The sequence below is a fragment of the Coccinella septempunctata genome, chromosome 3, assembly GCF_907165205.1.
Source record: "Coccinella septempunctata chromosome 3, icCocSept1.1, whole genome shotgun sequence".
NCBI lineage: Eukaryota > Metazoa > Arthropoda > Insecta > Coleoptera > Coccinellidae > Coccinella > Coccinella septempunctata.
Genome location: NC_058191.1, coordinates 25,463,036 through 25,490,831, shown reverse-complemented (window position 1 = coordinate 25,490,831; position 27,796 = coordinate 25,463,036). Strand labels below are relative to the sequence as shown.

At 33.5% G+C, this 27,796-nt stretch overlaps 1 protein-coding gene across 2 annotated transcripts; it reads right to left on the bottom strand.

Annotated features, from left to right (window-relative positions):
• Window positions 1-195: 195 nt before the first annotated feature.
• LOC123309953 (guanine nucleotide exchange factor for Rab-3A-like) lies at window positions 196-26,363 on the bottom strand. Of its 2 annotated transcripts, none has more exons than XM_044893265.1 (8): window positions 26,153-26,363; window positions 22,050-22,686; window positions 9,646-9,835; window positions 5,984-6,117; window positions 5,271-5,482; window positions 1,031-1,133; window positions 834-900; window positions 196-774 (listed from the first exon to the last, which is right to left on the bottom strand). In XM_044893265.1, exons 2-8 carry the CDS (start codon window positions 22,653-22,655, stop codon window positions 695-697), a joined length of 1,392 nt encoding a protein of 463 aa, XP_044749200.1. In that variant the 5' UTR covers window positions 22,656-22,686; window positions 26,153-26,363; the 3' UTR covers window positions 196-694. The 2 variants fall into 2 exon arrangements, with proteins under 2 accessions (XP_044749200.1, XP_044749201.1); XM_044893266.1 differs by having other exon boundaries at window positions 22,050-22,688; window positions 26,156-26,363.
• Window positions 26,364-27,796: the final 1,433 nt, after the last annotated feature.

Below are 27,796 nucleotides of genomic sequence, written 5' to 3'. Positions count from 1 at the left end.
ATATCGGCGATTTTTGGTGAAATAATTTATTTTTATGATTTCTACCTTCAGCAAAAAAAGACTAACCTTTGAAAACTCTCTGCATAAATTCTCGACCTGTAAGGATCCTCAGCAATAGTCTAAGCTGACAACGTTTTACTTATTTGCAAAAGTTTAATATGGGTGTCATTCTGATAAAAATAATAAACAGAGAAATTTCCAGATGAGCATACTGAAAGACTTTATTATATGTGGTCCCATGTATACAGTATATACAACATATAACAAAACATGTGCCATAGATTTGAATTCTCCTTAGCGACAAAGATTTTAGATCTCACATTCGAAATTTCCCAACGCAATTACTGATGTATATTTTCGTGAATTCTTATTCCTGGCGAATCGAGTAAATTTTATTTATATCACAGTAAAATTCAAGGGTGCATTTTAGTGAAAGAACCCAAGAAACGGAGGTATTTTTACAAATTCAACAGTATTTACGGGAACAATTCACACAGAAAATGAAAACTTAATTAATATGATATGGTGTCACATCACTTCACATCCCTACCGGAAGATGAGTCGAAGAACAGACAAAGAGGTCCATCTAACAATTTCAAATTCATTTTTCGACATCAGTAAGCATCTTGAGGAAGATTTTTCATGCCGAAAATGACTTTTATTTATGAATTCGTATATGAGGCAACTGGTTCAGTCAAGAGTTTGTTGGAAAACCCATTCTTCCTAAGACCATATTTCTCCTCAATCGCATCACTTCGTGAAACATATCTTGAGCTAAAAGAAAAATCGAAAAATTCAACGTTCACTGCAGAATTGGTCATTTTATTACTCACCTGAGCTTTTAACTAATCCTCTTTCAATATATTTGAGGTAATTTAAAAAATCACAGACAGCAGTTATCTGAAAATGAATATTGTACAATATGGTGATGAAATCTTAATAAATATGAGAGTTGTTTTTCATTTCAAAAATTTGTCAAATTTTCGTCTTTAAGATAGTCAAAGCTTCAAATCATTTTAACTCAACTCACCCTATTTCTACAAATTTGTGATATGTGATACCAGTCATCATTTTCATCCCCCAAATTCATTCGGTAGGAACATATTTTTGGCACATTCATTAAGGCACAATCCCTGAAAGAAAAAGGATTAGATGAATTTAGTTTGACTTATCAGTCGTGTATAACAAAAATCTAATACAATAAAAGGTTATAATCTAGTATAATACAATTTAATAATCTAATACAATATAATACTATAATAAAGGATCTTCTGTGTGCGTATCATTATGATATTTCAAGTGAAACAATGTTAATTTCCATTATTTCCGATGCCTTGCTAAGAACGAATTGTATTGAATTATTCGCTAGTGGTATCCAATGTACACGAAGAAAAAGACACACAAACTGAACAACGATCGACCAACTCAATTGCTAGAGAATATCATTACCAGTGGTCAATAGTTCGCTGATTGAGATTGCACTGACTGATTTTGTTTTTAATGTATCCTCTGCCTCCAATCTCTCGTCGGTTCATTTCTTCTTACACATTATCATGCAGCTGTTATTGTGCTTATTTTAGTTAGATAGCACTTCTTGGGATTGTTTAAATAAGTTTCCGTACTTATTTCAGTTTCTCCTCAAAATCGCTTGGTCTCCGTTAAAAAATTCTTATTCTTCTTTTCCCTTCCTCTATAGTTTCCTTAGTTCTTAGTTCGGTTGATTCTTCGCTTTTTCGAATATCTTCTCCGCTTGCCACTTCATAAAAGTGAGTTAGGGCTCAGCAATTGCTCTGACCATTTTCCATTCTGTCTCTTTCGATAAGTGTCTCCGTCTGCGGATCAGTGGGTAGAGCATATTCATCTCTGCCTTGTTTTTGTTGATGACTCGCTTGTTATGGCCTTTCCAAGTCAGTCCTTGGTCTAGGGTAATACCTGAATCATTTTTCCACTCGATTTTCTCTTCGTCGTTGGTTGTGGTGCACAGATTTCTCTTCTCAAATAATATTGTTGAAAATTCAGCGAAGCCCTCTGCAACCTTGCTCTTCTCTACGCCCCTGACTACTCCGGAGGGCCACATATAGTTCACCAATTCTGCGTTGCTCTAATTGTCAGCTTCGTTTTCCGAAGCTACTACTACTACTACCTATTCTCTTATCATTCTCTTTGTTAACTCTGTTGAAGTAACTTCTCATTGTGCTTACCTAGATTTATTTTTAAATGTTCACCTCATCATAATAATTTACTTTCAAATCTTCTCATTTAATTCTGGTGCACTGAGAGAAAAAAAGCATTGTGGCAATTAAAAAATTTAATAAATATAGCCTCAAGTAGCTAAGTTAATAGAACCAACTAAATAATTGTCATTGCTTCCAAACTATTGAGACAATAATTTTTTTTAGTTGTATCAATTCAATTTTATTTGATTGTATATATTACTTCATTACTTTATTGCAACTAATTCGGTTTATTTGACCTTACTAAAATAGTTTGATTATTAGAACCATCTTTCCTCTTCCATCAAATAATTCATTTGATTATCTCAATTAAACCACTTATTTGCATCGAAGAACGCATTCAATTATCACAATAGAATCAATGCATTACTCCAATGCAATTTGAAATGTTTGGGATAGGGGTGGTAGACAAAAAATTGATTTATGAAAAATTTTATTTTTTGAAAATAAAATACATAAGGAATGTTCAAAACAATGAAAAACTCAAAATACCCTCCAATAAATAATCTATAATATATATAATATAAGGATAATGAGGTTGTTTCCTCAATATAGTCATACATAATTATATATAAATATATTTATTTATATTTATATATAGATCAAAAGATGAAAGGTGAAATGTTATATATGACTGCAAGTCATATCAATCAAAATTAAGTTTTCGCTTATAATGTTTTCGTTCAAGTCAGTAGGATAAAACGAAACATCTTTTTCTGATAAATTCACGAATTCATCTAATTCAATCCAGTAAATAATAACTCTCACCTTTCAATTATAATTTTTAAGCAACTATTGCAGAGTAAATTAATTGAGATCACTGCCAATAAAAAAGAAAAATTCAGGAAGTAAGAAAATATTCCAGAATGGTGAAGATCATTATACTCAAATCAATTAAAACATCTGATCTCGAAGCATCTTCATTCAATCATTCCTTGATTCTTTTTTTCTTATTCTCTACATACTTTGATAAAAAATAAGGAGAATTCCCGTATTTGAAATCAGTTCCTTCAGTCTGCTCATCCAGTAAATCGAAGGCATTGTCATCAATACATTTACCTGTAAAAAAAAATCACTTATGCAAAACTTCTATTTCCACTATAACAACTAAAGGTAATATTCAGAATAAAATTCAACCATATAAACATAAACAATAAAAATAAGGAATCTTAAACCTACAATCAAAAAACAAACCAGCTCAATAATGAAATAGCTCTTTTCGTGATATTTGATGCAACATCGGAAAATATTTTGCCAAAACCAAAACAATGCACCTGTTAAAATTGATATAGTCAACTCACCTTCAAATCATTCAATGAGAAGAAGAAATTAAAATGTCTTTGACTTTTTCACTCATTATAGGTAGGTAGGTACCACTAGTCACTAGTTTTTCACATATTTCCGCGTATCGCATGTCACATATACTTATCTGACAGGAGTCTGGATCACTTCTTGGCGTACGGTGTAGGGTTGTCTAAGCAAGTGGACCGTTAAATTCGTTCTGTGCGAGCAGTGGGGATGGTGTAATGAAACCGATTATTTGGAAGAAATGTTCTATTTGATTATTGTAACTCTTTGTTTCATAACTGGGAAAATAATACGTATTGGAGGAATGAACCCATGTGTTCGAAATAACTAACCAAATATATTTCTCAGTTCTTCATCACCACAACGAAAAAGATGTGTTGAAAATATTGCATGAAGCTTATTGTTATAATTAACTGATCGAAAAAACATTTATGTATTGAACGAACCATTCGAAATTGTCGGTTCAATGGAACATTTAATCGAACAGAAAAACATTTTAATTGACACAATGCGCAGCCTCCAACTAACAGATTTTAATTGAAATCGTTTTTCTCAGTGTGCTAAATTGTTCTACTCAAAATGTAATGTACTCTCAGTTTTCTTAAGATTATTAATTTAACCATTTTCATGTTCCTTTCATTCTTATGATTATGAAATGAGTCCACGTGCAAGATTATTCCAGAATCTTCGAACAGATTTATAATTCTTACTAGTGCTTCTCAATTGATATGTTCATATAAGACCACACTCGATTAAATGCCTTTTCCGGAATATGTTTTTCATGATATTTTATAATTTACATAGATTTTCAGACCTCTCTAGTCTAGTCTAGACACTGGTTGAGACTGATGAGAGACTGGTTCCAGGGTGGCACCAGTTCCACCCTGGAAGGTTTCAAGGTCTGCTCTGGTAATCGTGTGGTATGATCGCCTCATTATAATTTGTATTTTCATTGATATATTTTATTATTATTTATCGAGAAGAACTTCTGCTCTTCTCGAAACCAACGATTAGTTGTTTCCCTCTAGTACTCCTCAATCCAAATTGGTTGCTGGTAAGTGGTTCAGGTGCTCAGTTTATTTTGTTAACTCCCTGACGATAACTTTTTTGACTACATATCCTAGGGATGATAGATAGACCATAGACTAATCATCCTGTAATGTTGAAGGCATATCTTGTCTTTGCCTATTTTTTGAACACTATGTTTTTTCCCCTCCTTCACTTCTTGGGATGGTGGTTAGTCCTCATTAATCTGTTTTTTTCCGTATTTTCGTTAAAGCAGTTATACCTATCTAGGTTGTTCAACATAACATTCGTTATTTTACCTCTTGGAGAAGCTGTTCTCCCCCTCATTATTCAAGTACCTTGTTGTGAGTGAATTCTCCTTAATTATTGATGTAGGGCAACTTTCATGAACAAACCGCATTTTTGGCGATTTACCTGTTACCTGTATTGAATTCATGTGAGCTTCATAGAGAAAGTAAACATAAGAAAGACCTTTCGAATCATCAAAACTTTTTTGTTACAATTATTGTTTCATAGGTTTGTGGACTTGGTAGATAATCAATATGATGATTTTATTTCAACAATTCAATGACTCAGAAGAGAAGTTTAAGTATTCAATCATTTTATATAGGTGGGTCCTTGGATTGGAATTTTTTATTATCGTTGAAAAACTCGAGAACATGGACATAAATGCATATTTTAGAATATCTGAATTTTGTTTACCTTTGGAAGTTCTTTGACTTTTCTCCTAGAGCTTCTATAAAAAGTGTTCCCCTTTCCACTGCATCCATTATTTTCGCAGAAAGATCTGAATTCGTGAATGTCAAGCATAATTTGATATCCTCCTCATATATTCTCGAAATAAAAGCTGTTGTTTTATCCAATACAGGCATTTCCTTCCAAGAAAGAAATTCATCATAAAACGTTGGATCGATCTGAAAAAAAAACTAATGAAACCTTTTTTGTTCCTACTTTTTGTCCTGATTGATATCGCTAATGACCGATAGCTGTCGGTACGGCTGTGTGACACATAGAACCATCATGCATCACCGGTGGATGCCAGAAGTTTGCGGGCATGGAGTAAAATGATGCTGTCATCAAGATTTTACACCAAGAAAATAACAACTTCTTATATCAAAAACAGTTGCCTATTACAATTACCATCCGGATGCTGTTTTGGAAAATGATCATCACAAGCTCCACTGGGATCGCAGGGTTCTCACAGACAGGATATTAACTGACAATAGACAATAGACCGTGTTCTCATATTGCCGTGCGGTATCTGGAATAAGTGAATGTTCCTCTGGAGAGGAGTGTGAAAGCAGCAAAGCCACAATTCTAAAGTGATAAAGTTGTCTCAATGGGTGTGAATATTTGAGGAGAAATATGAATGGTAGAGGTAGGTATAAATAGTACAAAAACAACTTATATCTCACCTCCAACTCATGATGGGAGTAATTTTCTATTCCAGGACTTCCAGTAGTTCTAGTTGGTGATGACGGAATTTCGGCTCTGCCATATGAAATATAGGAATGCGAGGGTGAACGATTATGTTTCCTATTGAAGTTTGCTGAAAAGAAATATTTTCATTATTATAAAGGGTGTTTCAAATTGCGCGGTTTTTTTTAAGAATAAATAAAATATAGATGGCGCACTGAATTCGTCTGGGTATTTTGACATTTAAAAAGTGTGATGTATGACATTTATAAAAATGGCTTCGTACACGATACAACAACGCGTTCAAATTGTTAAATTATTTTATGAAAATCAGCGTACTGTGAAAAGTGTTTTTATTTGAATTTTATGGTTTACATAATCGTCCATCTGAAAGCACTGTTGGTCGAATTTTAAAAAAATTTCAATAGACCGATTCGGTGATAATCGAATTTTTGTTGCCTGAATTAATAAATATTGATCTAGAGGACATTTGCTTTCAACAGGATGGCGCTACACCTCATTTTGCAAATGACACAATTGATTTGATACCGTTGGACTATTTTCTTTGCGGTTATGTGGAAAGCCAGGTCTATAAGAATAATCCACAATCAATTCCTGAACTAAAGGATGAAATTATTCGTGTAATTTGTGATATAGAGCCTCAATTATGTCAAAATATCATTGAAAATGTAAACAAAAGAGTGGACGTCTGTAGAGCTGCAAGAGGAGGCCATTTGTCAAATATTATTTTTGGTACATAAATGTCATAAATGGTACTTCAATTACCTATAAAATGTTTTTGAAAATTAATGCAAATAATGTGTTTTATTTACTCTTAAAAAAAACCGCGTAATTTGAAACACCCTTTATATTGAAACGAATGAACGAAATCGGGGATCTACTTTACTAATCATTCTGCCCTAATGTTTTCGATATTTTCATTTGGAAATATTAAGATAAAATAAGAGCCTTTGACGAATTTCTGGTTAGGCAGATCTTTCAAAAGTGGAAAAGCATAATAAAAAATTAACATGTTGGATCTGCTACAATGATGGAGATAGTAGAGGACCAAGCCATTTGTTGCTTGGAAATTTAAAAAAGACCCAGTAACTCTACTGCAACCAAATTTCAACACATTTAGTGAAAAGTACAGTGGTATAGGTCTAGGTATATATGAATGTTTTTTTAGTCCACGACTTTGCTGGTGAATCCAATGCAGCTATTTATGTTCAGTTCAAAAATTCAATGTCCTTTCATACTGAAGAGGGTCATGTACTTCCTACAGTGTTGCGTATTACAAAGGATAATTTTTTTTATTTTCATTTACAGGGTGAGTCTTTGACTCGTACAAATATATATATAAATATTTATCGAATGAAATGAATTTTTCATTTTTCATTTATTTGATGAATCTTTTTCGAACACAAGATATCAACCACATCTTCCAGTCTTCTCATTATGACCATTACGTACCATAAAAATACCAAAAATTCAAAGAACCCAACTCTTGAAACTAAGTTGGACGCTATCTAATGAGTATTTGAACGTTTTGTAAAAAAAGTCTTCTTCATATTTTCTCGTATAGTGCGCCGTTTTCGAGTAATTGGATATACAAAAACAGCTCTGTTTAAAAGATCCACAGATCTCTGTAGTGTCACATATTCAGCAATAATTCTGAAGGTGATTTCGTTTTTCCAGGGTTGGCACAGCTCATTTTGAAGAGTTGAAATGGCTATATCTTTTTATCAGGGCCGAATCGGGTATAGGAAAAAAGTGTTTCTATTGACCTCAGGAATCTACTGTTGTAATATTTGTACGAGTCAAAGACTCACCCTGTATACATAATTGTGTATTTGAAATATTATATTGATGCAATAGCAATAGTGCTGCCTGAAACTTTGGATTCGCTATTTTTTTCAAGAGTCTACTTGAGTTCTCTTGTATTTGAGATTTTCATTTACAGTAACTATAACTATCAAGTTTTCTCTTCAATGAATTCCTTCTTCTTTCGAGGTAACTGAACTCAGAGTTCACAATTTTCCAGGTTACTGTCGCTACGTTTCTCCATTATACTTTTGTCAACATATATCCCACAGGTACCTACCAAGTACCTTCCATTTTGAAATTGAGTTTCAAGTAGTTAATGTAATGGACATTACTTTTATAAGCACATCAATTTGCAATCGCATATGTACTGGGTGGGCAAATTTCGATGTTTTAGCACTAGTGGAGATAGACAAAATCTGATACCCCATTCTCGTTCTCTTTTTCTGGGAAACCAACAAGAGTTGTAGTCATTTTTGGCCACCTTCTTTTGTTTTCGAGTTATAAGCGAAAATTGGAAAAATGGCGATTTCGAAATAAATTTATATCTCCGCTAATACTGATGATAGAGCTCTGAAATGAAAACATTATACAGGCACTTTTTTAAGTAGAATCCAGTGGCGTGCTTGCCTTTTTAGCAGGATTTTTAATTACGAAGCTATGCACCAAAGTTATGTTTTTTTTCAATGGGAACACCGGAATTCTGTGCAATTTCCTGAAAGCTTAATTCTTACTGATTTCAAAAATATATAACATCATATGGTTTGTATTAATATAAATAATAAAAAATGGTCAAAAACCTATTTTCTCAATATTTCTATGGTTTCAACTAATTATGAGAATAGAAAAATTTAGCATCTTATGATTACCACACATTACCTTGTATAAGTCCTTTCATTTCTATGCTTCTTACTCAATTTCTCCAAGATTCAAATTTTATGAAAATTGGTAAAAAGCATAGAAAGAATGACATTGCCGGAAGGAGACTGCTCTTGTTATAGGAAGCTCTATTTTTCTGTGCTCGTCAAAAGTTGAAACCATAGAAATATTGAGACAAAAAGGATTTTGACCATTTTCTATTGTTTATATTGAAACAAATCATATGATGTTATATATTTTTGAAATCAGTAAGAATTAAGCTTTCAGGAAATTGCACAGAATTCCGGTGTTCCCATTAAAAAAAAACATAATAACTTTGGTTCATAGCTTCGAAATTAAAAATCCTGCTAAAAAGGTAAGCACGTCACTGGATTCTACTTAAAAAAGTGCCTGTATAATGTTTCAATTTCAGAGCTCTATCATCAGTATTAGCGGAGATATAAATTCATTTCGAAATCGCCATTTTTCCAATTTTCGCTTATAACTCGAAAACAAAAGAAGGTGGCCAAAAATGACTACAACTCTTGTTAGTTTATCTGAAAGAGACCGAGAATGGGGTATCAGATTTTGTCTATCTCCACTGGTTTAAAAGCTGTAGTGCTAAAACATCGAAATTTGCCCACCCTGTACAAAGATTCAATATTGAAACCGAATCAGGTACTAACAGGTTAGATGAAAAAAAGCCTCAATACCTTCATTGAATTTCGAATTGAAAAAATAAGAATACATAACCTACGGAAAAAATCCAATTAGGTAGATATTGATGTATAAAAATTATTATTACAGTCCCAATTACCGAATCGAGACATCGAACAATGACTTCACGATATCTTCTACAATCATTCCTATCACTGATCTTCACCTTTTGATCAATCAGCATAATCTGTGGAAACCTCGGTGGAGACTCAATACCTACTCAATTACCTACAATCGAATTGTATGGAAAATTCAACTTTACCTTCATCTTTATTCTTATCGATTTGTGGATGTAAATGAGGGTTTGGTCTACTTGGCGTTGATGTGATAACCAGTGTTTTCAGTGCAGCTACTTCTGCCATCAGTACTTCCACTTTCATCTCGTTCTCTCGCAATGCTCGCTCAGCTGCAGCCTGTTTTTCGTTTGCCTCTCTGACCATGTTGTGAGCTTCCTGTGGAAATTTTACTATTATATTTTTTACCAGCTTTCACCCCCTTCATCGTTCACGGTCTATCTGAGCTCTCAGTGAAACACTCTTTGTATAAGTTCAAGGACGAACTGTATGACTTTCACCACGTCTATAGTTTATGAACAACTACAGTTCTTTCGCTATTAGGTAGCATCTTCGGGGGTTTACCTACGCCTATGTGAAGATGTGAATGTGTATGTGAAGAAGTTTAATAATAATAATAATGAGTAATGCGATATTTATTTTCATAAACAGTAAAATTACATGTGTAGAGAATACGTCAATAAATACATAAAGATTTTGAATATTGAATTCATAAGATAACAAATGAACTAGGAACGTTCAGATATTAGGTATGTTGCAAGGAATTCCTGGACAGTGTAGGGTTCCATATCAATAAGTAAACTTATGACTCTAATAGTGGAATGCGCGTAGTGGGTTAAGTAATTTTTGGTCTCTGAAACATTGTAGTATGCTATATGCTACTAATTTTGAACCATCACCAATAGATGTGAGTGGTTCTCCCAATTCAAAAATTTTAAGTAGTTCAAATTTTACGTAAAAAAGCGGTTATTCTGTAAGCCGTATGTTAATTTTCAACGGATGTTAATTTCAAGGCACAATAAAATATCATATACCTACGTGTATATACCGACAAAAGGTGCATCGGGAATGTCTAACAGTCTAACAATAATTGAAGGGATTATTTATATGAGTGGTTTTTATGCTATACTTATGTTCAAAACCGCTTATCGAGGTAGCTACAAAGCTACAACCCCAAAGAAGGACCTAATGACATAACTTCCAAAAAGGATAGCATATGTATTCAAATTCTAGGTATTATCAAGACCCGTTATTCCCTTATGCTTGCTTGATTCTTAAGTTTCACCAAGGGCAGATTTTGAGGGATGAGTTACCGTTTTCTGAATTTTCTTTGTTACCTATTTCTTCAGATGATGTACGTATCAAAATAATATCCTTTGAAGAATATTCTTGCGAAGAAGTAGGTATTCCTGATATATCCACGAAAAATTTAAAGCTTTCGAATAATCCAAGTTTGAAAAAATGGTCGTAACAATAATAACAGTTCACCGGTACTTTTAAATAATAGTGTCAGGGTAGATGGAAAATCAAGAAATATGTATTGTTCGTCTAATAAATTCATCAAATCAGTCATAATCATAATCATTTCTAAATTTTCACTTCGAATATTATCATTGAGTATTAATACTCAATGATATACTCAATGATATTAAGTATACCAAGACACGTTATGTACACAGAGAGTGTCTTTGACTCGTACAAATATTTTAACAGTTGATTCTTGAGATTCTTGACAGAAACAGTTTTTCTTTTACCATTTTTTCCGAGTCGGCTAGGTTTGAAAGATACAAGATGTTGAAAAACTATAAAAAAATGTTATTTTTAGTTCTATATCACAAACGGTTTTATCGAATGAGATGAATTTCGTAGTAAAGTTTTTAATTTATTATGAACACAAGATATCACCTACGTGTTCCATTTTTCTTGTTATGATCATTACGCACCATACAAATGCCAAAGATTCAAAGAACCCAACTCTCGAAACTAAGTTGGCGCTATTTAATAAACATTTGAATATTTTATAAAATAAAAGTATTCTTCATATTTTCTCGTATATCGATTGCGTTTTCGAGCAATTTTATGTTAAAAAAATAAAAGGTGTCTGGAAAATTTGAGAAACTGGGTACTTTGGCTGAATACAACTCTGTTCAAAAGATCCACAGATGTGTAGTGTCACAGATTTAGCTAGTTATTCTGAAGGTAATTTTGATTTTCTAGGGGTGGCACAGCTCATTATGAAAACTTGAAATTGATATATTTTTTTATCAGGGCCGAATCGGTAAAAATGGTGTAGGAAAAAAGTGTTTCTTTTGACCTCAAGAATATACTGTTGAAATATTTTTAGTAGTCAAAGACTTACCCTGTATATGCTACATCAAGTCTGTGGATTCACTAAGGGTAGTTTTCGAAAGATGAGACACCTATTTTTCATCTAATTCATCATCATATCTTCCAGATGATACGTATTGAAATTATACTCTTGGAATCTGTTTCTTGACAAATGATACTCTTGATGTATCGTTCAAAAATTTACCAGTTCCGAGTTATTCAGGGCAAACCGATTATTTAATTGATGTAGCAGATACTTGATGAAAACACATAATTAAACTAAAAAGTATATAATAATTATGACTTTCACTAACATGAGTTACTTAGTCACGATGTTTCGCTTTCACAGTAGCATCTTCAGGCGTGTAAATGTAAAATTTCCTCTAGTTTACCTTCAGTTTTGCTTACTGTGTGGTGTGTGCAATTTTAGGCAGGTTAACCGTATGTAGATTCCCAACATACTTCAGTACATGGGTATACATCTACATCCTATGAAAGTGAAGTTGATTTTCGTTTCAGTTAAACACATTTTAACAACCTAACACAATTACACAATGGTCATAGTATGCACTCTAACTTTTAAAGTAAACTAACATCGATATCTGTTGAGATGTTATTATTGATTACGTATTACGAACTAAGTATTTGAAATCGCTCTCTGAATTTTAATTCCATAGCTAAATGAACCCATTGAATTTGTTTCATGGAATATCAATTCATGCATCTTCGACACTTCCTTTCAATTCCCAGCTCTTTCGTGGAAAAGTGAAGAGAATCGGTTTGTCCAAGTTAGCGAACCGGTTCTACCATCCTATTCGATGAGCAGTTCTGAGAAATTCGTTGCGGATGTGTTTAGAATTGAATTGAGTAGTAAATCATTTTTTCAGGTCTCAGCAATCATGGATGGTAGTACAGACCAAGTTATTCCTTCTTTCAATGCAAATTGTTGGCCTTCCTTCGCCTACAGAATTAATCTAAATTCGCTCCAGTGTTAATACGTAACTGGTACGAGATATGAAGCTGAATTGTTTCTTTCCTGTTCTTGAGAGTCGATAAACATCACAGATGAGCTTCATTTCAAACCCGTTTGAAATGATTCCTGAGACACTTTCTCTATATTTTATTGAATGAATGAATTTATCAATACCCTGAATTATATTAGCTCTGAATGGGTGCGAAGTGAATTTGATGCTATCGCTGAATATTTTATTCCCCGAAAATAAGTATATAACAATTAGATATTCAATGCCTTTCCTTTCGATTATACAACCTAAGCTGACTACATCATTATTCTCAACCTGTCTGGTGTACTTAATTAAGAATTGCCTCGAGTTTGTTTTCACTAGCTACTGATACAGAACTATATCGTGGAGAAACTCATACTTATGAATTATAACAAGTTCAGAATGAAGGTAATTTAAAATGAAATTTTATGGAAATCGTCATATTTCAGAAGATAATAAGGCATTTTTTTTGAATCTCCCTTCCTGTACTTCTAATCCTTTCTGGATTCATTATGAGAGTTGTAGACAATAAAATTCTATACAACTTTTGTCTGAAGCAATTTTACATACTCTTAACCATTTTCGAGTTAGACGGCGATAAGGGTGAGGAGCTTAGCCACATATGCGAAAGGCCAAGGTCAATGTAGAAACCCAGTCTTATGTACATTTATAGCCATATATCTCGAAAACGTTCAAACGTAGTAGTAGTAGTAATTGCTTCGGACAAAATTTGTAGGAAATGTTATGCCCCACAACTTTTATTATAAACTACCTGACCCGGCAAACCTAGTTTTGCCATTTAAATTATTTCTAGGGTAGATAATAATAACTAACTCATCGTGATTGCTCCATTGGTCGTAAGAAAAAGGAATGCCTTTTTTTCTGCTCTGTACAATTTTTTTTGGGAATATTTTGTTATATAAACCTTGCCCTAACAATAATAAACACAACAAAAAAAGAATTGTCCAATTTGGTGCGATCGTTTGAACAATAAAGCATTTTGAAATAAACCATAGATCCTCTTTTATTAATATAGATGTCAAAACAATTTGAAGCCCAGGAGAGGAGATAATTCAAAAAAACTGATATTTGTGACCTTTATGACTAATTTTCATTTTTTCGTCTTGCTTAAACTGTCAGATTATATTTTTTCTGTTATTCTTGTATCATAAGCGTCAAAATAAGACAAAAAGCCACCGCGCTCGAGAATGTAGACGTGACGTTTTTTTTTGCCCCACACCTTTTCGTCACGTCTAAATGGTCAGATTGAGAGAATGGTTAGATACTTTTCAACATATAATTAACCACATATATCTCAATCTGACACGCTCATAATAATAAAACCCCTATGTGAATGAATTTCTTATGACATCAGCACAGAAGCTGAGAACGAGGAGTGTTTTTCAGTAAAAGAAACGTAATATTTCAAATTTCAAATGCGGCATTTGGAAAGCTCTGCGAATGTCCCACGAACAAATCATTCGCATCCTATCACGAATAGGTGCATGAGAAAATTTCTCAACTTTTACCGATCTACCTCCAAAGTGAATGTAGAAAAACAATATGTTTCAAGCAGGGCCGACCTAAGCACCATGGGCAAAACACTTTCGGCGATCTCTCCCTATATTCTTCCAATTGCCCTACTGCAGATCCGAGTAAGCCATGAGATTAGATGCATTGGTTAACAATTTCTGTATTTTTTCATTAACGATATGATTTCAGTTAGCTTACAGTTTCTTTCATGTATTAAAGTTCAAGTTACACTGTTTATGACTTTATATATTACCTACAAATTTTTTAGTTACTTTGCAAATAAAATCTTTGTCAAAAAGGCTAGTTGTCCTATTTAATTTTATAGTCGCTCTATGCCGAAGAGTCTATACGGTAGGTACTAATCCGCAACTATAAATCATTCAACGATAAAAGACATATATATTTTCTTTTATTATTTTCTACTCACATGATAAGATATATTTGAAGATGATTCATATTGATCCAAATCAAGAGCCTCTATTTCTTTCCTCAGTTCTTCCAAACTCAAAGTTAAACGTTTTCGCAAAGGTGGGTGAAGTCGTTGGGGTGTATTCATATTGTGTATTATGATTGTACAATGTTCATCGAGGGCAAACAAAAAAAACACCTTTCTATCACAACTCGAAAAGCACTTATATTTTCATATTTGTCATTCATATGGATGAGAAATAAATTATCACTGACCGCAACTGATAAACAATGTCATTTCTGCTGTTATTCGGGGACTAAGAGTAGCCATGATTTTTTAATGTTTCTTGAATTTGCATTCATAGTTTTCATGCTACACTTCTGAGTCCTTTTCAAATTCAATATACCAAGGCTGCAATGGACATATAGGTATGCTAACAATTTAGCAATTTGATTTAAATCTGGGATTCTATGAAACTATGATACCAAATTACCAAATACTTTTGTTATCAATCAAAATGTCGGCAAAGGTCAATTGAAGATAACTTAGAGAAGGTTGAAGTTGCCCGTGTTGAAAATTAGGTTGGATTGGGATAAGTTCTTCTTCAATGAAAGACACTTTGTTAAAGAAATCCGTATATTGATTCAATCGATGTAACGGAGGTCGATATATACTCTCAATGAACATCAAACCAGAACTAACTAAAACAGAGAGAAATATCTTATTCCTAATAGATGCTTATATAGCATATACAGGGTGTTTCATGAGTCGTTGGCCATAGCTCAATGGTGAATGCAGGTTATCCAGGCCTTTCAGAAAACTAGCTTTTTTTGTATCCTAAGGCTATTAGTTTCGGAGATACGGGGTGATTCATGAATATTGGCCTAAATTTGCGATAGCCATAACTCTGGAATGCAAGGTCCAATTTCGATCAAACTTTATGGGTTTGTTCACTTCAGAAAGCTCTTCCAAATGGTTTATGGAATATTAATATTACTCAGAATATCCTGATTTTTCATTCAAGCTCCAAAATCTATATTTTTCATATCCCTTACAGAAATGTAGTTATTACCATAAAAAACTACATAACCCATTCTAAGGAATTCAGTTTTCACTTTGCATGGCACACTTGTCACAAGGGAATAGGAACCGGATGAATTTATATTTAATATCATTTTTTCGAAATGTGGTCCTGTTATTATTCCTTTGTTGATATTATTCATTGTCTTCGGTCGAGAATTAAAATTTTTTAAAATTCTGTTCAACTCTTTTTCATTTTAAACCCTCAGTTCCTACTGAGTGTGCGTGAAAAAGTGACAGACACTTCTAACTTAACGGGAGCATTTGCGGCAGAGGAAAGAAGCTTGTGCAGAAGTTAAACAAAATCCCGATATGATAAGAAGAGCAATAAATAATCTGATTTCAAGAGCTAGGAAATGTGTCGAGATGGAAGAACTCCATTTTGAACATTTCTTATGATAGTACATTTTCATTGTTGAAGAATAAATTTTATGTGTTTTATGAAGCAAATATACTTACGGATTATATTTTCCAAGATGGTTTACATCATTTGTATGTAAATTCAATATGTAATTTCAAAAAAATTCACAGCTCGACCTTGCATACTTTAAAACGCTTTTTTACGAGCACTCAGTATGTGCTGGGGGTTTAAAATGAAGAAGAATTGAACAGAATTTCAAATAATTCAGAATCACGGCAAAGGACAATAAATACTATTACCGAAGGAATAAAAACAGGACCGCATTTGGAAAAAATGACATAAAATATGAATTCGTCCGGCTCCTATTCCCTTGCGACAAGTGTGCCATGCAAAGTGAAAATTGGATTTCTTAGAATAAACTATGTAGTTTTTCAGGGCAAGAACGAAATTTCTGTAAGGTATGTGAAAAATATAGATTTTGGGGCTTGAATGAAAAATCACGATATTCTGAGTACTGCCCTGAAAATATTGATATTTCATGGGCCGTTTGAAAGAGCATTATGAAGTGAACAAACTCATAAAATTTGATCAAAATCGGACCTTGCCGTCCAGAGTTATGGCCATCGCAAATTCAGGCCAATATTCATGAATCACCCCGTATCTCCGAAACTAATAGCCTTAGGATACAAAAAAAGCAAGTTTTCCGAAAGACCTGGATGACCTGCATTCACCATTAGGCTAACGACTCATGAAACACCCTGTATACAGGGTGTGGCGTAATGAATGAATATTATGGTACCTGCGGGTATAGGACCTTAGGGCGGTTTAGAAAAATATGTTTTATGTTTAGTAAAAGTTCCTCAGTTTTCGAGTTATTCGACACTTTCGAAAATTGAAAAAAAAATACACTCTTTGCCACTATTTTAGGTGACAAGACCACAAATAATGGAATTTTCACCATCTGCTTTTTGGATACTATTCCTGGATAGATGCGCTATCGAATGTAAAAGTAATTCATGATTTTTGGGGCGCATGCATAGTTTTTTTTTAAAACAAAGATCTAGCTCAAAATTTCTGTTTTGCTTAGTCTTCCCAAGTTTAACCTAGCATGGTGTGAAAAATTATATGATTATCTGAGTAATATGCCTATTTAATTGAGATTCCGGAATGATATAACTCTCTGTATTCCCAGCATTCAATACAAAATGAATTCCTATTATCATCAGTCGAGGACTAGGTTAATGTAAACCTTGTTTTTAAATTTTTTTGCAACTCAAATGAGAAATGCAAGGAGAATAAAGAATCATTCATAAGAAGGTGTAGATATTGCTATGGTAGCCACTTTGAACCTTTTGTGAAATTTAATTCAATAAAATGATACTTATTTTCAAATTGTTGACATGCAAGCAGAATAAAGCAATCCTTCATTAGAAGGTGTATTAGGGCTCATGATAGCCACTTTAAAAATCTTCAACTAAATAAAACAAACGATATTTTAAAATTGTTATTTTGTATCGTTTTCTTTAATTATTAAACCCCACAGTTGGGAAATCAATATTTTCGAGTTTATTTCAAATAATGAAGTAATTTTCAGCATTTTTGTATCCTTGAAGGCGCAACATTCAAACATTCACATTCTAAATAATCTAGAGTCTACACCAAATTGTTTCATGGTTTCGGTAAGAGTCAAAGCGAAAATAATGTACAGTAAGTGACATATGGATATCATCAATCATCATATTTTATTATTTTGCATGCATGGACATCGTCAATGTGGTTTTCCAATATCATTCAATCTTTTTACTGCATCGAAAATTGTGCGGTTTACCGTTGCATTCATTAATCTTATCAGGGAAATCGAATATGTTTTTCAAAGTAAATGAAGGTCAAAATATTGGCTCAATAAAGGAATGAAAACTGCAGAGTCGGGGAATTCATAAACTTCAACAAATATCCTTGATCTCATATCCAAGCTCATTATGTTAAGAATGTGAGCATGATTTTAGTATTCCCCTTTTCTTGGCAATTAAACACAGTTTACGAGACGCTGATAACGACTAAGTTGCGTTCAATTTGTGAGTAAACCTAAACCATCAAGAGAAGCAGAAACATTTATGTTTCTGAGAAAGACCTCTATAAGTTGATTACGTAAGCATGATTATTGAAGATCCTAATAGACTTGATCGAATTTGATCTGCTTGCGCAACCAAGTCTTTTTGATGATATCTTATTCCGCAGTCCGATTGATAAATAACCAATTCAGTAAGTAAATGTCCTAGACTGACTGCTAGAAGGGGCACAAAAGTTATAATATTTTCGAAAATCGGCCTCCGGGAGTTGATAACATTATCAACCATTTTTGTAATGCTTCTACAGGGTGTAAATTCGGAGTCTGATTCAGAAATTCAAATAGTAGCATTCAGTATTAACCTCAAAGATAGTGAGTAATTCGTTCGTGATCAGATGAAGTCTAATCTGTCAGAATACAGGCTTTTGAAAAAGAAACAGACGAGATAACAGACGAGATTTTAATAATTTCTGTTTCGAAGATAATCGTGAACTGTCTTGTTTCATACAGGCTATTATTAATTTGAGTACTGAAGGCATTTCTAACGACGAGGGTGATCCTCCACCAAGATCAGCAGAAGATTTTTGACGCAGAGATGATATTCCCCCCAGTGCAATTGAAAAACAAGTTATGTACCTGTGATTATTTATTTTTTTCTTCAGTCATCATCAAGTCTTAGAATAAGTTTGGATGAAGGCTTTATTATTCACTTTTTTTGCTCGTTTTCTACTCTGTTTCTTTGTTTCAGATCATATTTCGAAATGGAAAGAGAATAAAGAAATATTTATGTCAATGGAAAGGAAGCCCTTAAGTATTAAAAGCTTATTCTGTAAATGTCATCACTACACTATTCACGGGGAGACAGGGTTTTTTACTGAGGTTTTTCCCTAAGCTCTTGTATCATACTCCAAATTGTATGGTACCCCGTTACACTAACCTTTGCTAAGACTCATACATATGCTGTATTGTTTGATAACATGATAAGTAAAAATGTATTGCCGACATTGAAAAGAATATAATTTAGACCATAATATTTTACTGTCTATTCCTTTCATTAACAATTAAGTTCATAATGTGGTTCATTTGTGGCCAGAAAGAATTGAAATAATTTCTTCATGTTTCAAGGAAAGTAAGTGCGGGAACCTTACAGAAGATTTATCATCAAATCTACACAATAAATCAGTAAAAATTCGATTAATTTAAATAACATACTTGAATGAGAAAACAATGTTATTATCATATTGAATGAAAAAAACTTGATATTCTGAAATCAGAATAGAAAGGCCTTTCAAATGAGGTATCACTTACTCTAGTTAGTGTAGGTTTGGAATTGTAACACTAACGGTTTATACAATATGTGTTGTGAATTCGGTCCTAGCAGAAGTCCCCCTCCAATTAAAAATCGATGTATTTTACACAACTTCGGAAGACTTAATACATATTTTCTCTGCGGCATAGGTACTATAGGTACTAATGTTGTGATAAATCATAAGCTTTCCTCGGCATTTTTCCCTGGGGACATTTGAATAATAAGGTCTACGAAACAGTGGTCGATGGTATACATATAATATTATATAATAGCAGATCTCAAGAGAAGAATAACCGAAGGACGTATAGTCAAATTTCAATCGATATTTTCTTATTTTTCCATCCTTTACACTCACGATCTGTTGAGCGGTGACCAGCAATGAGAAAAATCAGATAATACTTTACCTATTTTAATTTCAAATTTCATAAAAATATCTTCAATAGTTTTATGAACAAGGCCACAACACTATACCTTTACCTATATGTCCATGTAGGTACGTCTCAAAATTCAAGCTGTGAGAATTCCAGGAAGTTATAATTTCCCACGAGATATAAAACTGACTATTTTTATCAGTTTAATTGGAAGTGGTCGACCCTTTCAGGATGTTTTTTCCAATCGATAGTTATATTTTTAATCACTTCTTTCATTTTTCAGATAAATTTCTGATAGTAAACAGATTGAAGGAATAAATAATCATAATATGAATAACGTCTAAAATATAAGGCAGGCGAATAATAATAAACCTTCTAATAAACGAAATTAATCGATTACATACCATCCGTTGATATAAAATCAACAAATGCAATTTTCTCTATGCTTAGTGCATTTTTCATTTGACTCACAGATGGTGAAGATGTTCGATCCAAATATTTTTCAATTTATTAGCTATGCAAAATCAAGAATATGATAAAATTATCCAATGACAACTATCCAACCATTGAACTGTACCATAGGTACAACTCAATGACTCAAAATTAGGTGAAATAAAATTTATTATATATTCTACGTCGAAAAATAGTACGAAAACTGTTTTCTCAATATGAGATAGTTGAAGGATGATCCAAAATTAGGTGAAATAAAATTTATTATATATTCTATGTCGAAATATAGTACGAAAACTGTTTTCTGAATATAAGATAGTCGAAGTTAATTCCCTGAATACAGTTAATAAACTTTTTCCGAAACGGATGAAGAAAAGTATGAGGGAAACGAATTGAAAATTTGTGTATTCCTCAGATTTTCAATTTCTTTTGATTCAATTTTTTTTTCGAATTCCTCGTTTATGTGACTTTTGCTTCATCATAATTTATCGTCAAAAAATGGTTTCCCCACACACACCACGCATTCTGTGGACATAAGACTATTCAAATTGTTGATAATATCCCAAGAAAAAAATAACCCCTCGACATTAATTATTATTAGTTACATTAGGTGGGTAGCTAAAAATTTTTAAGACCTCACGAATTGTCACATATTTCTCCATCTATTTCGGAAATAATTGTGAACAACTGTCTTGAAGGAATTCACTTCAGGATCCTATATTTTGAAAACAAGGCCTTTCTGGATATGGCGGGTTCATATGGAGTTATTATGTTATTATTATCCTTTTTTCTTTGATGTAGGATATACTCGATATGAACGATCCATATATAAACTGATAAATTTTTTTCAAATGAATATATTATTTTAAGATCGATTTGAATACTTTTTCAATTAATTGTAAGTAAATTTATATAAATGTTTTGAATTTCAAAAAATTAGGCGAACGTCATTTTATACATTTTGTTTTTCAAATCTGGCTTTGAACGTTTCTTCCATAACCCTTTTTTGCTCTTGTGTACCAACTCCTGCAAATTTACAGCACACCTCATCAGTTATATTTTAATCAAGGAGTGAAATCAAATCGACCAAGCCAAAAAGAATTGCTCCTGCTATGAGTGTGTACACACGTGGGAAAAATTCTATCGACCTATTAATTCTCTTATATTTTTTACTTTGTTCTCATTATATTCAGTGTTGAGTTGAATTTGTTCAATTAATGTTATGAAATTCATAGAAAAATTGTAAAAATATAACATTTTCCTAAAACCCTGGTATGTATTCTATAGAAAAATTATGCTATGATAATGTATCAAAAAAGAAATTGTTCAGGAAAGATGTGTCTTGATGATAAAATAAGAAATTACGAGGTGGATACTCCACAGGTGGTTTGAAAGTAACATTTTATTTCACCCAGTATAAAATGATGAACACCTAAAATTCAAAATAACATGTGCTAGATTTCCCATAAATTCAAGAGCAATGAAAAATAATACTAAAATGGAACTTAAAATAACATAAGTTGAAATAAAATGAACGAACTTCATCTATTTTTGACTGAATCGATTCGTTTATAGCGCATTATTTTGGGATACGTTGGATTTTCCATTAACACGAAGTTATTCGGATTTATGCGCTCTAAAGAAAAACTCGGACAAGAGAATTCTTACTCCCCACTCACCTGGAACAAATTAGCGGTCAGATCTTCCAATTCATCTTCGACGTCTTGTTTAATCCTATTCAATTTATGAATTTCCTCCTTTCTTGCTTTGAGCTGCCTATGCGCCTGTTTCAATACAACTTTCAATTCTGTGAAAGTGAAATTATCCATGTTCATAACGGAAGATGTCTTAGCCCAATCCACCGATTCACATTCACAGTCACCTTCGATTTCACCTAACAAGACACTTCCATTAGAATTCACACTTTCTTCACCGCATTTTTCTACACCACTGTACACTGATAAATCCGAGCTGTTACGTTGCATCAAGGTCGTGTGATTGATGCCATCGGTAATGGTTGAAATGCCGGATAGTGAGCCGAAATCATTGCTGAAGAAGTTGGGTTGTTTGAGGTTGCAAAGATCGAAATCAGTCTCATCAATGTCACCTTCGTCTTCATCTGTAGTATAAGATTCATCACCAGTGGTTCCTGTCGAACCTGTCCTTTTGTGGTTTAAAGGGAAGCTGCCTAACCCTTTTACATTTGTCGGGACCATAAGAAGACCTCTGCTCAAGGAATCTTTTTGGCGCAGATTCTCATCTCTTTTGATCTTATTCTCAGACATTCCCCTCAATTATAATGCACCAAATCAACAACTGGAAAAAAAGTCATATTAGTTTTTGATCCGTGGAATTGATTAGATCACTGAACACGACTAGGTATATAACTACATCAGATTCATGATCAAAAACTGATAAAATTTATAGCTGAGTTTGTTAGAAAAACATGAAAAAAACATACACTTCTCAAAAATCATGGACATGTTATAATATTAAAAGGAAAATGAAAAAACGATTTGGTATATGTACTGATGATTAAGTCAAGTGTTCACATACGTTTAACCTGCCTGAAATGACAACAGTAAGGACTGCTTCAGAACAGAGAGTAGAGAATTGAACAAAATGAAGATTCTATCTAATGGAGTCTGCAGGCAACTCCTTGAAATCAAGGTTGGAGTCTCCTCTAGCTTGCTCTTACTCCATTCGGTATTGTGTCAATGAAACCTTGAGATATAGGTTTCGCCAAATATTTATCAAAGCATTGGCGAGCCGTCTGCGTTGGGTCAAGTGGCGGTGGAATTGCAGACCAGGCATATTAGAAACAATTTTGGTCTGGAGGGGCAGCAGGCCAAACCATACGTCATTTCGTATTTCTTAACGGTTGTTGACAATTCTTGCCCGGTGTGGACAAGCATTATCGGTGGTTACCATAAAATTGTTGGCGATGGCTGCCTCAAAGGGAACAATAATAGTTTCCCTTTGGGGTAAGGTATTGTGAATACCTAACAGATGCCCTGTCTTAAACGCACACCTATACAGTTGTGGGTACGACCTAACCTGACCTAATCTAACCGATGCCATGCCTCCTTAGAAGCACACTGAGTCATCGCCGAAAAGAGTTAATGGCCTCATTAACATTCGCCATTCAGACTCACAGAGACCAAATCTAGACTCATCTGTAAACAAGCAAGATCTCTATATATGCGATATATCACACGCCTCTGCTCCCTACTCAGTCGCGGATGCCTGGTGAATCTTCTTGATCAGAATTGAAGCTATGCAAGCCAAACCAGAAACTGTCCTAAAGGTTGCTTTCCAATATTAGTAGGTTATCAATTCAGGATGATATGAAAAAAGATTTCGCCGTGCAGTTAACCGTATCAGCCGATTTTGTGCGACTGTTGTAGCTCTTGCTCTTTCAGTATACCTATGCAGCACTAGTACGATAGCGATTCCACGCTCTACTAACAACACTACGAAACCTGGAGACGGTTAGCGACTTCTTGTTGAGTTAATCTTCGTTTAACCAACACACAAATTGTTCAAGTTGAAAGGCTTCCAAACGCATTTTGAACTCGTGATGGTTTAAACACGTAATCGAATGTGAAATTCCCGCTGAATCCGAATCTGCTATAAAAAAGATGGGTTTGCATTTGAATTTTTAAGGTTGGGCCTTTTGTCTCATATAGGGCCCTTTTGGACTTAAAATCTGATTCAGCCAGAAAATTACAAGAACCTCAGTATAAGAATATGAATTTTCACATCCTGATTTTCCACTTGAAAACTTCAGTTAAGGATCAGTCAAGTTAGCGAAGATAATTATTTTAGTGAGGTAGCAACGTGCAAGGAAATTCACACCTTGACGACAAAAAGTATGACATGTTTATGGACAGCATACAAGAAGCAAACAACAATACAGGAGCTACAGTTGATGAAAAACTGAAAACTGAAACTCAACCCATTTCGCACTAACCTATTATCCAAAAAAAACTTATTGATGATGCATTTCAAACTCATTCTTGTGATAAGATTCGGTGTTAAGAAACAATTTGATGCACCTAAATTCGAGAAATTGCTTTCTATCAGTTTTCAGAGTTTTTGACGCCTTATTATCTAATTTATACCTCTTCAGCAGCATATATGGTACATATGGACCTGCTTTTATAAGGTGCGTTAAATCATATTCGATATGATTTTTCGATCCTTAAAATGCAAATCAGTAGTGGCGTAGAGAGAGGAAAATATTTCGAACTACCAGAATCGTGTCCAATTTTGTATGAAATATGAACTGTTTGTTTTTCGATATCGGTAAAATAATGTAGTTTATGGCCATCACTTTGAGCATTCGCTGTTCATATTCATTCTACAAGCTGTGCAAAATGGAAACACCGTAAATCTGATGCCATTTTGGAACTTACTTCGAAACTCAAAATGGATATGCATTCAGAAATTCTAACAGATAAGACTTCTTGTAACCACCATTTGATTTTCCCAACTTGACCTTGAAATTGAAATTTCACCTAAGTCTAAAAACGATAGACCCTAAGCTAATAAATTGCACTGTAAAAATTAGAGGTCTTCAAATCAACAGATAACATTTTGAATCATAGAGGGGCAGACTTAAGAGATGCACGATAATTTCTAAGATTTAGTTTTCGAAGGAATGAAATGATATAATGATGGCTTCAAGTCTATTAATTAATCTTCCAATATAAACACTCTATATGCCTCCTAGTGGTACTTGACCAACAAAGATAGGTAGATGGGGTTACATTTATATGACCTTTCTAAGCGAACCTTGTTGACCCTTCGTGACACCTAATAATAATCTTTCAGTCGAAGAAATTATCTAGCTCATTTAAGTATTCCATTGTTAAAAATTGCAAGAAGTTGTTGTTCATAATGGAAATGAAACAATTTGACTAGCGTTAATTCCATAAAAATTTTAACTTTTCGCTTGAGCATTCAGGGTTCAAATATTCTTTCACTTATTCATGATGAACTCTCCATTTCCCAAATAGGAATGATAATAAAAATGAAATATTTCCAATTAATATCTAAATAATGCATCTTTAGACTTTTAATGTAATTTCATCTACTCATCACAATACAGTATAGTTTTCTACTTATTCCCTGATGAGAACACAAAGACGTAAAGCATTGCAACAATAGTGTTGAAAAGGAATTTGATGTCTAGAAATCTTATGGAGTGTTATTAAGTATAAAGCAGAGACTCAATAACAAAAATGTAATGAATTCGTAATACAAATTCTTGAAAAACTATTGAGAGATTATTTTGAAACCTATTCCCTATTCCTCCTCTTTTTCCGCTCATTTTACAACACCAAAATATTCGAAAATTCCAACGAAGGAATAAAACATGCAATGCCATGTCACAAATTATGATCAATTAAAACATACTCATTGAAGAATACTTGTCAGCTACAGCTATACATGAAATAGGTACATTATTTCAATCCTTTTAATATTGATTCACTAAAAAATTATGTGAATTATACTAATACTTGGAGATCCTACTTTACAGTTTATACGAATATCTCAATCAAGGTTGTAACATACGGAAATATTTCATACAAATACCAAACGATTAATAAACAATACTGTTTTCGCCTAATCTATATCGATAGCTTGATTGCAATGAAAAGTCAGAATTGAAAAGCGTTTTGGAAGAAATTTAATATACCTAAATATACCATATAAATCACAAATGATTTCGATCTTTGCATAATTCGCGAAAATTTTGTACATTGCTACTCCCTACCTCCCAACTCTCCTGGCAGCTCAAATCAATAGAACGAAACACTCCACACAAGACATCTATCCTATCAACTGATGGAATGCGGGTAACAGTAAAGCAGTAATATCTGTGTTGACCTGGCTCTTGCTGAAAGAATGCTACAAAACGCTTCGATAGTAGGAAGCACTCTCTCCAACTCCTGCTCTGCCATACTAGCAAAGCAAACTGGGGAAAATATCGCACACTGCCATTAGTTTAGGTATTCTGTATTTCAAGATCGCCCAGGTCAAGTTGGAAAATAATCTGTAGATGATAAAGGCTACAAAATCATCTGATTACCCAAAATATAAGTGCTCTTCAAGTTTAATTACATCTATTGTGGAATATCGTTTTAAGTTACTCAACATCTTCTACATAGAAATTTGAATTTTGATTTCCGCATATTCCCGAATAATAACCATAGCGAACCCTGTTTCTATTGTGGCTCCATTCTCATGAGACTTTAAAAATAATAATTGTTTCATTTTCCTGCTATTTTACCATGATATGAATAAAATACAAATATTTTTTTGTCAAAAAAATAAAAACAAGTGAGGGATCAGCATCGTAGGTATCGAAGATTTAAACACACACACAATTAATGATGATTTGGGAATGAGATCGGAAAAACGTGTTGTTTACACAAAGAGAAGTATCCTGATTTACTGCTCGTGTCCTAAAGAACCATAAACAAAATTGGAAAAGGCTTCGGGTAAATGAGGGTTATAAAAAACAAATAAACACCGTCAGAGTGCCCTCAGTGAAGATGTCAAAAAGAAGGTATCACTCTCTGTTCAAGAAAATCCTCATTTCCCCACGAGACAGATAGCTGGGGAACTGGAAATAAGCCAGTCTTGGGTGACTAGAATCCTCAAAACACAGAAAATTCATCCTTATAAAATGACAATAATCCTCCAAACTAAAAGAACTTACCAAAGGTGATCCAGGTGACCCGTCAATATCCGGCAGTTTTTCTAATGCACCAAAACGAATGATGATGCGGTGAAAGTTTCATATTTTTCTTGGAAAGCAGAAAATAGTGTTAAAATATTACAATAAAAACTCTGCCCTTTCATATGAGGAGTCCACTGGAGTTTAAGAGTTTTAGGGTAAATGGAAACAAATATTTGTAGTCAGGAATAGCTTTATTGCTCTTCAAAATTACTCGATTGGGATATCAATACATTTTTGCATACATTTCAATCCATTTTGTATTGTATTGTTATCCTGCTTCTCCCTATAGGTGCCAAAATACCCCACAGAAGCTCTGATGATAGCTTGTGCGAGGTCGGAAAAATAGTTGTAGGCTTTATAACTTTGTCCTTAGGCCACCTTAAGCACAGCACTGCTAATTTTAACTAAACAGTGAATGATGGCCGTATTGTATTGTCTAGAAAATTTCTTCTCTACTCATCAACCGCTTTTTTGGGCGTCATTGGGTGCCAGATAATCCATCATTTCGATGTTTTGACTGACAAAAACATTTTTGTTTGTGCTGATATGTAAAAGCCTACATTGTCATGCGATTAGTTTTCATGATTTTTCGAATAACAATCAAATGCTGGTGTATCATTCAAAATTAACCATTCTACACGTTGCCTTATAGAATCAAGAGGGACCTACATCGTT